This window comes from Eulemur rufifrons, chromosome 17, assembly GCF_041146395.1.
Source record: "Eulemur rufifrons isolate Redbay chromosome 17, OSU_ERuf_1, whole genome shotgun sequence".
Lineage (NCBI taxonomy): Eukaryota > Metazoa > Chordata > Mammalia > Primates > Lemuridae > Eulemur > Eulemur rufifrons.
Window position 1 is genome coordinate 50,234,271 of NC_090999.1, and position 14,539 is coordinate 50,248,809.

Below are 14,539 nucleotides of genomic sequence, written 5' to 3' on the forward strand. Positions count from 1 at the left end.
TTTTTAAACAGTCCATTTCTGTAATCCAGACAGTAATCCTCCATTCTCATGGCATGTTTGGGGGCATTTATGTCTCTCCCTTTTTAGACATTTACTTTCCTGCTCTTGTGAGCCCCTTTGTCAGGGTAGAGGGAAGGACAGACTACCAACCACCCACTTGAATAATTTTGGGGAACTGTTTTATAGGGCATATGGTTGAAACAACTGGCTAACATGACATTTTATGCAATTTTGTCTTCCTCAATGGGTCTGGAACTCATTAGTTCAGTTAATTGGCCCCATGGTGGATTTAGCAAGAGGTCACACACAAGACACAGGCCCTTTATCAGATGTAAGCTCCACCCTAGACACTCACATGCCTAGGGACTGTGGCCATTTAGTTTATGTTTGTTCAGAAATTAATGATGGTCACTGGCAACTAACTTACCAAACTTTGTTCTTCTAGGGAGAATCATGAACTCTCAGGGCTCGAGCCCCTCAAGCAGCTACCTAGACTCACTCATTCTGGACCCTGACCCTGGAAGGAACCCTCTTTCCAACATGCCAGACAGATGCCCTTGTCTTTTGTTGTGAGTCCTGCAGTGATTCGGTTCTCAACCACAGTGGGCAGCCCCTAAGAGCGGGACAGGCAGGAATGTGTTAGAAAATCTCTTTACAGGTTGAGCTGAAATCAGGCTTCCACCTATTTCTGCTCTCTGGAGCTACTCAAAACACATCTAGTCCCTTCTACAAGCTAATCGTTCAAAAATCTGAAAACACCTACGTCTCTCTTCTCTGTTCCTCCAGTACCAATAGTTTAAATAGGTAAGAGTAAACTTTGTTTTACTCTTTTTAAAAGCAAATAAAATGTAAGACATTGACGACCCTGCGCACTCATCTCCAGTTGAGCACTTCTCCTCTCCCCTCCCCCTCTACACGTTGACAGATTAATCTGGCCTCTATGTGATCTGAATGCAGAAGAGCCCCTAGCAGGAGCCTTTACAGTGCAGTGATTAATGGAAGAAAGTGGCAGTCATAGACTAGAGTTTGTGACAGACATTTATAAACTGTAACTCTGGGCAATTTATATAATCTTTCTAAGCTCCATTTCCTCCTCTGTAAAATGGGAAGAATCCTACTTATTGCACTGGCTGTTGTGGGGATGAAACAACATAGTGCTCCTAAAGCGTTGACACCTGGCACTTAAAGTCGCCATTCCATTTATTCTCTCCTGCTCCACCTCCCAAAAAAGGCCTGGAAGCAGGTGAAGAGGTTCGTTCAAGGTCACTGCTGGTTAACAGGGGAGCAGGAACCTAATCCTAGACCCCCACCCTCTGCTCCACACCGCTTTCGTTGGTGTCTGCAGCTGTCCGCCTTGTCTCTGCAGATCAAAAGCTCATCCCGCGTCCCGCAGTGCCCACTACCCGGGGAAGATCTCCCCGTATCAATTGCCAACGATAATTGCAATGAGCTCGGATCGTGGCTTTTTGACGGTCAGAAAAGGTGAGGGAGATTGACGACACTAGCTCTCTAGGAGTAATCAAAGGTTAAAGGTAGTTCTAGGAATAGCCCAGTGTGGGATTCCTGCCGTTTGCATTCCAACGTGGCCGCCTCACCAGCCCAGCCCGGCCCGCGGGCGGCTCCCGCAGCCTCGGGGACCTAGGTTTAGCGTTCCGCGAGCAGGGGGGCGGCGAGGCTCCGGGCCAGGTGGCCGGGGGCGGGGCCGGGCGCCGAGCACTCAAAGGGGGCGGGGCCTGGCTGCGCGTTCCCGCCCCGGGGCGTGGCCTTCCGCAGGTGCGCCGGGCGACTCGGGTTTCCCAGAGACTTATCCGGCCCTGGGGAGGCGCGCGGAGACTCGGATTAGGGGCAGGCGGAGGCTGGCTTTCTCCAGGTGCGGCGAGTGGAGTTCTGGGGGCTGCGGGAAGGATGCGAAGCCTGAGCGCGGCGTGGCTGCTGGCGGGTGCCATCCTGCTGGCGGCCTCTGCCTCCTGCAACCGCACCGTCCAAGGTGAGAAACTTGGCCACCAGGGCTCGTACGGCGGAGGGGCTGGGGTCCGGGGCACGCTGGGCAGGTGGTGGTAGCGGGGCAGGTGTGCGAAGGGTGTTCTGCTGCCGGCACCACCACCTCCCCTCAGCCCTCCACCTCCCCTTGCTGGCTTTGATGGGGGATCTCTGAACCAAGCGGGCAACCTGGTAGGACATCCAGGAGCAGCTGAAGTCGGCAGAGCCTGGCAGGAGGCAGAGAGGCCCCCAAAGACCCCATTTACCGGAGAGGTTCTCGTGCTAGCCACCTCCATCCCCTAGTGGGGGTTCGGGGAAGGGGAGGGGAGGAAGGAGTAGCTCGTGTCTAACGGTTACCCAGAGGACTGGGTCTCCTCCCCTGGGTTGGTGTCTCTGTAAACACTAAGTCATTAGGAGCTTTTCGCACACCCTGGCGACTTCCTCCTGCAGGTCCTGTGGGGCGCCTGGAGTTAGTGAGTAGATGGCGCAAGGCAGGGTGGCGTGGGTGGGAACCCGCGGCCCGGGAACCTTGCTTCTTGCGCTCTCCTCCAACCACTGGAGCCCTTTCTTTGGGTTCTGCCCACGGCGTTCAAGACCTACCCGGGGCCTGCAGCTCCTGGCACCCACGGTGCATGGCCCGGCCATGAAAGTCAGGGCGGGACCCTGCGGGGTTCTCGTGGTAACGAGCGCTCGGCCTCGAGTTTTGGGCCACTTGGCTGTCACGTGGATTTACGAGTGGAACTTTTTGGCCCCTGCTTCGTATTTGACCAGGTGACCTTCCGGCGCCGTGACGGGCGGCCACCCAGGTTTGTAGGCCAGAAGCTGCCAGCTCTGGGAACAGCACGTGAGCGGTCCCGGGCGGCGCTCGGGTGCCAGTTTGTGCCCGGCCGCCGCCTTCCGCGGGCGGGCTGCTCCGGGTGTGTCCGAGTCGTCCTACTAGGAGCGCGTTCTCTCGGGCTGAGCTGGCCTCTGCGGGGGTGGCGGGGGTTTGGCCTTCGATCGCGACTGTGATGCTGAGATCCCGCTGTTCGGGCCAGCCTGGGTAGCAGTAAAAGGGAAGTTTTAATTTCCCTGCGAAATTTGCAGACCTGCTGTAAAAGGCAGTTTCTGACTTTTGTCTTCCTCTTGATAAAGACGAAGTAAAAGAGCAAATCACAGTGATTTGGAATTAGATTGAAAAATGTAGTTCTTTTCCCTCTGGAATTACAGAAAAGGGTGTTACGGTGTAAGCTTAAACTGCGCACCGCTGGTATACATTTTATTAATCAGTATCAGAATAAAGGCATTTTTTTTCTGGGAAGTATTGAAAAATGTAATTAACACCTCTTCATTTGCCTATGCCTTTTAAAGTTGGAAGCTTAAAATTCAGGAGCAAAGGTTAATGCGTGGAAACTTTTATAAAAAAATATGTGGGTGTAGATGATTCAACACTTTTATGATTCAGACAGTTCCTATAAGAAGCATACCTGATTATTTGGCTTGTTCCGATTTACAAAGTGAGGGGCTGAGGCTGGGGAGATCCCTGGAGTATCAGGTGAACCTGACTTAACAATAAAGAAAAATCAGGTTACTTGTTAACCAGAGCTATTTAATATTGCACCTTGTTCCTGACCCCCGCCCTTATACTTTTATTCCTTTGCAGAGTAACTCTCCTAAAGCGTTAGTTAAGTAACACCGACACTTTAGATAGATGGAGCTTTCCTCCCAACGTAAAACTAAATTGATTTTGATAAGAAATAGAGCATCAGCAAAGCCTTTCTGTCCCTCAAGGTAGGTCTTTGCTCATCCCCTTTCAGCTTGGTCCCCTGTGCTCCTCACTGTGGACAGACGCTGCCTTTGATTTTCTTCCCAAACCAAAGGACTGCCTCCCAGGAAGGAGCTCAGCCTAGAATACAGCCTTCTTGTGTTACCTGTGGGAGACCCTGAATTGGGGAGGGAGCAAGGAAAGGAAAACACTTTCTCAGGCCCCTGGCCCCCTTTCTTTCCTCTCACAATAGTAATTGATAATTATTTGCATCGATATGTTTAATCGGTGTCCCCACTGCATCATAAACTCCTGGAGGCCAGGGACCCTACCACCATGGCAGCGTCTAGCACAGTCTCATCGCCTAAAGCACCTCAGTAAATAGTGAATGAAGAATGAATGAGGAGACTTGCCAGAGTGACCTGGGTGATTGAAGGTAGTGTGGCATTTAAGCCAGCTTATAATTGGTTTTTTAATTATAGAAGTAATATGTGATCACTGTAGAGGAAAAATGAGTCAAAAAAGAGGAAATTTTTAATTAAATCACCCCAAACCTTGATACCTAAAGTAACCATTGCTAACATTTTGGTTTATACCCTTTCCTATGCTTTCATACATCCATGCATAAAATATGTATTCATAAACATAGAACATCATACTATATCATATAAGCTTATATATTTTATACACTAAGCTTTTGTATTATATAAGCTGATCAGTAGCATGTTAATACATATAAAACATTTTTAATGACTCTAAAACAGGAGAATGTATCATAATTTTTAAATTAATCCTTTGTTGATAGACACATGGTATTTCCGATGTTTTGTCATATGGCAGAACACTATAATGAACTTGAAGGTGGGAGTTTAAATTTGTGTTTGGTACCTTTGCTTGCCTGTAGTTACTAATTAATCTTGATGGGTGATGTTTTAGTAAAGTCTGTATTTGACTTTTCTGTGGTTTTATTAGTTGGGCAAGTATTGAGGAAAACAGTTCATCGTGAAAGGACACTTGTGAAAATGTACTAATAGTGTACTCAGGGAAACCTTGTCTTTTTCAGCCTGTGCTCCCAAAGGTTGGGAACAAAAGAATATTTGGGGTGAGGATATCATAGAGAAGAAAGGGTGAGAAGAAGAGAGTTAACACAAATAAAGTACTTGCTCTATACTTAGTTTGATGGGGAGGGTGGGCCAAAGGAGGAGTATCCTTAAAAGAACAAGTAGTGCTTTTTAAATTAAAAGTTTTAAGTTCATTTTTCCTCCAAATTGTACAAATCAGAAGTGTCTAAAAAAAAGTGAAAATTTCCCATTTTCTCTCCTCTCCCCTCTCAACTAGACTTTTCGATACACAAATAGTATATTTTATAGTAACAGAAGAATCATACTGTACATGCTGTGTTATTTATTTACCCAATCTAGTGGTCAGTGTTCTTACTTTTACAGGGGGACTATTATTCATTGCACAAATTTCATGAGTAATTGAATTAGTTCCCTTTTGATAGATGTTGAGATTAACATTTTCTTTTTACCATGATAAATAATGTTCCAGTAAATATTCTTGTACATAAAGTAGTTTTGTGCACTTTAGTTAGTATGTGCAGGACAAATTCTTAGAAGTAAATTGCCATGTCATAGGGCCAAGTACATTTTAAATGTTGATATGTTTTGCCAAATTACCCTCCAAAAATATTGTAACCAATTTATATGCCTTTGGGATAAAAAAAAAAAAATCCAAATAATATAGAGGGGTGTAGAGTAAAGAAAAGAGTTCTCCCCTCCCCAGCCATTCTACTCTGCAGAGGTAGCCACTTTTTATAGTTTGTTGAGTATGGACTTCAGTTTTTGCAAATAAATGTACATTATAAATTTATCATACAAATGGGAGCATATCGTTCTGCCAGTTTCTGTTTTCAATTGACAGTATATTATGGCTATCTTTCCATTTCAGTATTTATTGAATACTATAATGTCTACTTTTAGTGCTGGGGACTGTGCTGGGGGTGCAGTAAGTTAGGACTAGGGGGCTGATATATGTTACCTGTTTCCTGCTTGTCTGTCCTTGGGGCAGGGGATGCTGCCTGGAGCATCTATGGGTGTGTGGTTTTGCATACTTGGACAAGAATTGTTGATCACAGCCCTAGAAATGGGAATGCTCTTATAGCCAGGTACTTTATGTATTTTTAAACTTCACATGTGCATTTAGTCTCTCCACAACCCTGTGGAATAGAAATGATTTCACCTGGTATACAATTGGGGAGCTGGGATAGCACCAGTTCTTTGGGGAAGGTCTGTGAGTTCTGGTGAGTGGTACAGGACACGGCACAGGGTCCGAGCTTTCGCACTAGGCTGAAAGGGCTTCAGGGACCTTCAAGCAGTGTCTTGACATTTTATACCAGTGTTTAAAATACAGTTAATATGAACAGTATTTTTGATTGAGAGCATTCAAAGTTATATGTTAGAGTATTGTAAGAAAAAATTATTTAAAAAAAAATGTTTCTTGTACCTAACCCAAAGCCACATTTCCTTTGTTATGTTGCCTTTCCTTGCTCCTTTTTTCTCTTTATTTTAGCATTCTTATTTAAAATAGATTTTTGAGCTCTCTTTACATGAACCTTTCTGACTTGGTATATGTTTGTTTTTATGGAAAATCTTACCCATATAGAAGTAGATGATAACAGTGAAGCCCGTGGACCTACCACTCAACTTCAATAATTATTAACTCTTAGCTAATCTTGTTTCTTCTATACCCCAACCACCTCCCACCCCTCTTCCATGTCTTATTTTTTAACAGTTGTATTAATATTTCCATACCATACAATTCACCTATTTAAAGCATACAATTCAATGGCTTTTAATGTATTCATAGAGTTGTACAACCATCACTACAATCAATTTTAGGACACTGTCATTATGCCAAAAGAAACACGTTAGCTGTTCACCCACCAATCTTCCCATCTGAGCCCCTGGCGAATACTAATCTACTTTCTATTTATGGATTTGCCTATTCTAGATATTTAATATAAATGGAATCATAAAATAGGTGGTCCTCTGTGACTGGCTCCTTCCACTTAGCTTATGTTCATCCATGTCATAGCATGTAGCAGTACTGCATTTTTTTATGGCATAATATTCTATTGTGTACACATGCCACATTATTCATCTGTTGATGGGTATTTGGGTTGTTAATACTTTTTGACTATTATGAATAATGCTGCTGTGAACATTCGTGTATAAGTTTTTGTGTGGACGCCTGTACACCTAGGAGTAGAGTTACTGGGTCATGTGGTGACTCTCTTTAGGCATTTGAGGAACTGCCAGATAATTTTCCACAGTGACTGAACCATTTTATGTTCCCACCAGCAATGTCTGAAGGCTCCAATCCCTGTGATTTTGAAATAAATCCCAGATATAATTTCATCCTAAAATATTTTAGAATGTATTCATAAAAGATGAGGGATTTCTTTTTCAAACATAACATAAACATAGTATCTTCTAACAATAATTTCTTTTTCTTTCTTTTTCCTTTTAAGGCTAGTCATTGGGAGTGGAGAAGGAATAAAGAAATCCATAACTAGTTGTGATGAATTAGTTGTAAACACCACTACACTCAGACCAGCTAATAACCTTTTCTGTTTTTGTTTTTGTGACAGAGTCTTGCTCTCTTGACCTGGGTGGAGTACAGTGGCGTCAGCCTAGCTCACTGCAACCTCAAACTCCTGGGCTCAAATGATCCTCTTGCCTCAGCTTCTCGAGTAGCTGGGACTATGGGCATGCCACAACACCCAGCTAATTTTTCTATTTTTTTTTTAGTAGAGACAGGGTCTTGCTCTTGCTCAGGCTGGTTTGGAACTCCTGAGCTCAAGCGATCCTCCAGCCTTGGCCTCCCAGAGTGCTAGGATTACAGGTGTGAGCCATGATGCCTGGTCCTATAACTTCTTAATATAATCAAATATTCAAGGCCAGTTGTGGTGATTCATGCCTGTAGTCCCAGCTACTCAGGAGGCTGGGGCAGGAGGATCGCTTGAACCCAGGAGTGTGAGGTTCCAGTGAGCTATAATCACTCCACTGCACTCTAGTCTGAGTGACAGAGCAAAATTCTGTCTCTTAAAAAAAAAAAAAAACAAAAACACCCAAATATTCAGTCAGTGTTCAAATTTCTAATTGTTTCATAAATGTTACATATATATTTTTCTCAGAGACAGGGTCTTATTCTGTCACCCAGGCTAAAGTGCAGTGGCACAATCATGGCTCAGTGAAACCATGAAACTTCTGAGCTCAAATGATCCTCCCACCTCAGCCTCCAGAATAGCTAAGACAGCACGCACATGCCACCATGCCCAGCTAATTTTAAATTTTTTGTAGAAACAGGGTCTGGCTATGTTGCCCAGGCTGATCTTAAACTCCTATGCTCAAGCGATCCTCCCACCTCAGCCTCCCAACGTGCTGGTGTTACAGGCATGAGACACCATGCCCGGCCTCATAAATGTTATTTTGATGGTTTGTTTGAGTAAGGATCCAAATAAAGTATACACATTATATGACTGATATGTCTTTTAAATCTTTTAATCTATAAATTGCACCTCTTATTTTTTGCCTTGTAATTTATATTTTGAAGAAACTAGATCCTTTATGCTGTGGCAGTTCCCACAGCCTGCATTTTGTTGACTCCATTCTTGCATTAACACATCCCATTGCCCATTAATTTGGTGGTTGGATTCAGGTGCTTGGTTAGTGTTATAGACTGAATGTTTGTGTCCTCCACATTCATCTGTTGGACTCTAGTCCCTACTGTGCTGGCAGTAGCAGGTGGGGGCCCGTGGGCGGTAATTAGTCAGGAGGGCTCTGCCTTAATCTTGGGATTAGTGTCCCCTTAAGAAAAGACCTGAGAACTAGCTTGCACTTTCTTGGCCACATGAGGATACAAGAAGTTGATAGTCTCATCCTGAAGAGAGCCCCCACCCAGCCATGTTGGCACCCTAATCTCAGACTTCTAGTCTCTAGAACAATGAGAAATAAATTTCCATTGTTACACCACCCAGTCTGTGGTGCTTTGTTAAAGCAGCGGGAACAGACTAAGACAGTAAGATTCAGGTTCTTCTTTCTGGCAAGGATAGTTCACAGCTGCTTCTTTCTTCCCTGAGGAGGCACAAGGATGTCTGCTCATCTCTTTTTGTGATGTTAGTAGCTATGGATAATCAATGCCTAGAGTTTCCTCCCTTTTAGGGAGCAAGTTGTATAATTTTTTTTTTTTTTTGGTACAGAGGAAAAAATGGGTTTTCCTTGTGATAATGCATTTCTTGGCATTTCTTGACCCTGTTCCTTGGCATTACTCCAATCTCTGCCTCCGTTCTCATACCACTTTCTCCTGTGTCTTCTCCTTTTCTGTCTCAAGTTTCTTTCTGCTTTAAAAAATATTTTTTCATTGGAATTAGGGCCCACCTAGATAATGTAGGGTGATCTTCTCATCTCCAGATCCTTAATTATATTTGCAAAGACCCTTTTGCTAAATAAGGTAATATTCACAGATTCTGCGGGTTAGGACATGGATATCTTTTTGGGGGCTACCTCTCAACCCGTTACGTGAAGTTAAAGCAAAGTATGGATCTCTACATCCTCCGACACTCCACCCAGGCCAGCCTCTGTTAGTCCTAAATAGGGAAGCCTTCAAACGTGAACGATCACGCTCAATAGTGCAAAGCTAGAAGAGGAAAAATGATAACCATGTATAAAAATCGTTAGGTAAACTTGATTACCTTATGATTTAGGTAAACCTAAATCATTAGGTTTAATGTCCTCCCTGGTATCCTACAGTTTGAGTTGCTTGGTGAAGGCCTACTGTTCCTCAGAATTAAAGCAAAATTATTCAATGTCCTCAGGTTGTTCCTCACTGTCTCTTGCAGGTCCACGGACATTTGGTTGGGGCAGGATGTAGGGTGGATATGCCATTCGTTTGTGGTTTTTACAGTTAAATTTATAACATAGGAGAGGGGGAGTAAGGTAGCTTGCTGGGTTAAGTGCTTGAAAGTCAGAACACAAATTTGTCATCAGCACACCCTCCTGTCCAGTGGCCGCTGGGGCAGAAGGCTTGCCTGCCAGCTGGTTTCCACAGAAGGTCTCCAGGAAGCTGGCACAGACTCGGGGGAATCTCTGCCGGTCGTTGAGGCCATCCTTGTGGGTGGAAAGGGGATGCCCCTTGTGGTCCTGGGAATCTCCCCATGCCAAGCTCTGGGATAGGGTATGACTAATAGGCCGGGCTGGATCCTGGCTCAGGGCCAGAGTGGGATAGGTGACAACTATGAAGTGAGAACTTAGAAAGCTGATGGCAGGGTAGGGTTTGCTATTTCACACACTTGAGGATTTGGAAAGGAATTACTAGACAGTCCTAAACTGGTTTTTACTAATTGGCCCATCCAAGGACTGATGATGGATAGTATGATATCAACAGCTGGGAACTAATGAGTGTGGACAGTTTGAAAAAGCCTGTTGAAATACTGTCAGCGTCTTTGAGATTCCTAGAAGTCCATGTTCCACATGCACCCTACAACTCCCTACAACTCTCCAATAAAAAAGTACTTGTAAGGAAAAAAAACACAAAAATAAACAAAACCAGACATTAGAAATCCCAATAATCTCATCACTCAAAGAAAGCCCCTCTAAGCATTTTGTATAATATAATCCTTCCCTAGTATATTTCCATCTTCATCTAAAGTACTTTCATTTGAACCAACTCGTATTACTGCCAAAATGTTTATTTCTGTAATGAGCATTGTCTACCTGTCTTGTACAGGAGCCAAAAGACCCTCGGGAGGAAGAAGTCTTATTGGTAAGATCGACAGCTCATCTCACATCACTGGAAAAGGAGTTACAGCGCAACGAGGCTTCTCCGTGGATGAGTTTTCTGCATCTGTCCTCACTGGAAAACTGACTACCGTCTTCCTTCCGATTGTGTACACAATTGTATTTGTGATTGGTTTGCCAAGTAATGGCTTGGCCCTGTGGGTCTTTCTCTTCCGAACCAAGAAGAAGCACCCAGCTGTGATTTACATGGCCTGTCTGGCCTTGGCTGACCTCCTGTCTGTCATCTGGTTCCCCTTGAAGATCGCCTATCACATACATGGCAACAACTGGGTTTATGGGGAAGCTCTTTGCAAGGTGCTCATCGGCTTTTTCTACGGCAACATGTACTGTTCCATTCTCTTCATGACCTGCCTCAGTGTGCAGAGGTATTGGGTCATCGTGAACCCCATGGCGCACCCCAGGAAGAAGGCAAACATTGCCATTGGTGTCTCCCTGGGGATATGGCTGCTCATTCTGCTGGTAACCATCCCCCTGTATGTTGTGAAGCAGACCATCTTCATTCCAGCGCTTAACATCACCACCTGTCACGATGTTCTGCCCGAGGATGTGTTGGTGGGGGACATGTTCAATTACTTCCTCTCCCTGGCCATTGGAGTCTTCCTGTTCCCAGCTTTCCTCACGGCCTCTGCCTACGTGCTCATGATCAGGATGCTGCGATCCTCGGCCATGGACGAACACTCAGAGAGGAAAAGGAAAAGAGCCATCAAACTCGTCATCACTGTCCTGGCCATGTACCTGATCTGCTTCACACCTAGTAACCTTCTGCTCGTGGTGCATTACTTCCTGATTAAAACCCAAGGCCAGAGCCACATCTATGCCCTGTACATCACCGCCCTCTGCCTCTCCACCCTCAACAGCTGCATTGACCCCTTTGTCTATTACTTTGTTTCACAAGATTTCAGGAACCACGCAAAGAATGCTCTCCTTTGTCGGAGTGTCCGGACTGTAAAGCAGATGCAAGTATCCCTTTCCTCAAAGAAATTCTCCAGGAAATCTAGCTCTTACTCTTCAAGTTCAACCAGTGTTAAAGCCTCCTATTGAGTTTTCCAGGTCTTCACAGGGAAGTTGTAGAGTAGGATGCGGACCTGCTTAATCTGATGGGGACGTGTCTGTTATTGCCTCACCAAGTGGGTCTCACCACATACCGTGTATATGCGATGTATTTCAGGATTGCTAGAAGCTTCCCCGTTTGCATGGTAAAAGTCCCCCAAACTAACACAGATGTCAGTTGCAGAATTCTGCTATGCAGATGCTCCCAGAGACTGAACTAAAGAAACAGACATTTCAGAAGGGGGCAAAAAGACAGAAACCCAGTGACTTGCAAAAACTAGGCTTGGCATGAAGACTAAGTTCTTAGCTGAAACTGTATTTCTTTTACATCTGGGGTCAATCATAACCTTGTTAGGGCTTGAGGGCCCTCAGAGATGATCAGTCCAATTGATTGACTTCACAAATGAGGAAACTAAAGAGGTGAACAAGCTGCCCAGAGTCAGGTTTCCAATCAATAGCAGTGAATTTGGATTGGACAGTAGAATATGAATGTTCAGTGAGCCAGGTTTTTGTACCACTTCATCAAAATCATTGTGGTGCTTGTTTAAAATGCAGATTCCTCAGATTCAGTAATGAAAGCTCAGGGTGTGGGAACAGGGCCCAGGAATCTGGGTGTTATAAGCCTGTGTGATGTTTATGCACCAAAGGTTCAAGAACCACTGATCTAAGTGCTGTTTCCGCTTGACAAGGGGCCATGATAATTTTTGGGGAAAAACAAACAAACAAACAAATGTTTTGTGTCTCTTACATTTAGCTTACAATGAAATCTGTTGACATATCGAGCTTTTAGTTATTAATCCTTTGAGCTTTATATGTCTTATTATTACTTCAAGAAAAGTACAATGAGGATTTTGAACATGTAAATACAAATTTTGTATAACTTTTTACTGACTTCAGTGAAATTTTTATGTAGTTTGAATAATAGATTGTTTTGCAACTGAGAATAACATTTACCATTGAGTATTTTTAAAAATTATTGTTGGATTATTTATTGTCAGTTTTGTTCACTTGTTAGCAAATATGAAATTATAAAGCCGTCACGGGGTTTGGCCCACATCTCTTTGGAAAGCACTAAAGTAAATGGATGTGTAACATAGTTAAGAGGTTCTTGACTCCAAACTGACTTCATACAACTGTTGTTATTTGTGACTTTTAAAAATAGTTATTTTATTGTATGATCGATTTATAAATAACATGACTTTTTTTTACAACTTATTTCTGAGTTGTGTGTTTGTTTGAGGGGGAGCAAGAGAAAGGAACCAAGAGCATCACTCTTCTAAGCAGAAATGATGCAACGCTTGCACCATGCTCTGTGACAACTGGTTTTCATTCAACAATGTGTTTTAGAATTCTTTCCACACCTGTGTCTACAGGTTGACCATTTTAAAAGGATACAGACTATTTAATATTTTGGATATATTGCAATGTATTTAGTTATTTCCCTACCAATGGCTCCTTAAGTTGACATCACCCGACCCTTTGGGCTATTAAAACAGTGCTGCATTGAATAGCTGTATATAGACATCTTTGGGAGTATTTTCTTAAGGATAAGTTCCTAGAAGTAGAATGGCCAGGTCCAAAGTTAGATGTCCATATTAAATTTTGATAACTCTTGCCAAATTGCCTTCAGTAAGGTATATTTCAACCAAAATAGTATGTTTGTACCTGTTGCCTCAAATCCTCATGCACACTCCATGCCATCGATCTTTTGAAATGTTGCCAATCTGCTTGGGGAAAAAAATCTCACTGTTGCTTTAATTTGTGTTGAAGCAGCAGCACAGCCTGGTGGCTGAGAGTGCAGGTCCTGAGCCAGGCTGAATTCTGACTCCATCGCTTCTTACCTTAGGGAAATTTTTGTTGCCTTAGGGAAGATACATCTCAGTTTCCTCTCTCATAAAATGGAGATAATAGTATCTTCCTCATGAAGTCATACACAGATAAAATGTTTGGTGAATTGATGTGCTCATAAGTATTATGTAGCATCATTACCGTATTCCCTGACTGCTGGTGGGAACTCTGCCCCCTTTTACGTCAGGGCCACTTTGCTTTCTTTCCTGCTCTGTTTTCAGTCTCATAGCAGGCCCGTGAGGTTGTCCTTATTTTGCACTCGAGGAACCGACAGATGGTGGACACAGGGTGAAAGGGCAAAAGGGAGCAGCAAGGAATGGCTCACAGTGGCCCTGCAGGCTGTCTATGGGCTGAGTCAGCGGAGAAAATTTTTTTTATACTTGCCATTTCCATATTAGTCATTTTTATAATATATATTGGTGGTAAAAAAAAAAAATTAAAACTAGCCACAGCGGCGCACGCCTGTAGTCCCAGCTCCTCAGGAGGCTGAGGCAGGAAGATACTTGAGCCCAGGAGTTTGAGGTTGCAGTGAGCTATGAAGATGCCACTGCACTCCATCCTGGGTGGGTGACAGAGACCCTGTCCTCCCCCACTAAAAAAACATACAAAGAATTTTCTCCTTTATTACCTATGCCAATATTCATCTCCTAGACAAAACTAATTTTTGTAATAACTTTATAGAAAATATATGTATACTATTTAAGAATGAGTATGTATGTATATCTACATACCTATATGCATATATGTTTTTTAACTTCTAAATCAGATATAGATCATCCTCATTTTTTTAATTCATTCATTGACTGTTTCTCATTATTTTTAATGACCTGGTAGTATTCCATGAATGGATTACCCAAAATTTAATCCAATTAGTGTATTAAAGAATAGATTAGTAGATAATATATAGAAAAGTAAAGTTACTTTTTTTGGTTCATTTTCACCAAACCTTTGAATCTATATGAAAAAGTATAAAAGGAATGATTAGAGAAATAGAATCATAATAATATTTGCTAAAGCAAAAGCTTCCCAAATCATTATGTTTCTTTTGCCTTTGAAA

General features: G+C 43.3%; 1 protein-coding gene across 1 annotated transcript; it reads left to right on the forward strand.

The window, feature by feature from the left end:
- Positions 1 to 1,905: 1,905 nt before the first annotated feature.
- Positions 1,906 to 11,625, forward strand: F2RL1 (F2R like trypsin receptor 1). Its single transcript, XM_069492629.1, has 2 exons — positions 1,906 to 1,987; positions 10,514 to 11,625. The coding sequence occupies exons 1-2, from the start codon at positions 1,906 to 1,908 to the stop codon at positions 11,623 to 11,625; spliced, it is 1,194 nt and encodes a 397-aa protein (XP_069348730.1).
- The last annotated feature ends 2,914 nt before the right edge of the window (positions 11,626 to 14,539 follow it).

Coding starts and splice junctions, on each gene's coding strand:
- F2RL1 (XM_069492629.1), top strand. CDS start 1,906: ATGCGAAGCCTGAGCGCGGCGTGGCTGCTGGCGGGTGCCATCCTGCTG. Junction 1,988..10,513: donor CTGCAACCGCACCGTCCAAG/GTGAGAAACTTG, acceptor TGTCTTGTACAG/GAGCCAAAAGACCCTCGGGA.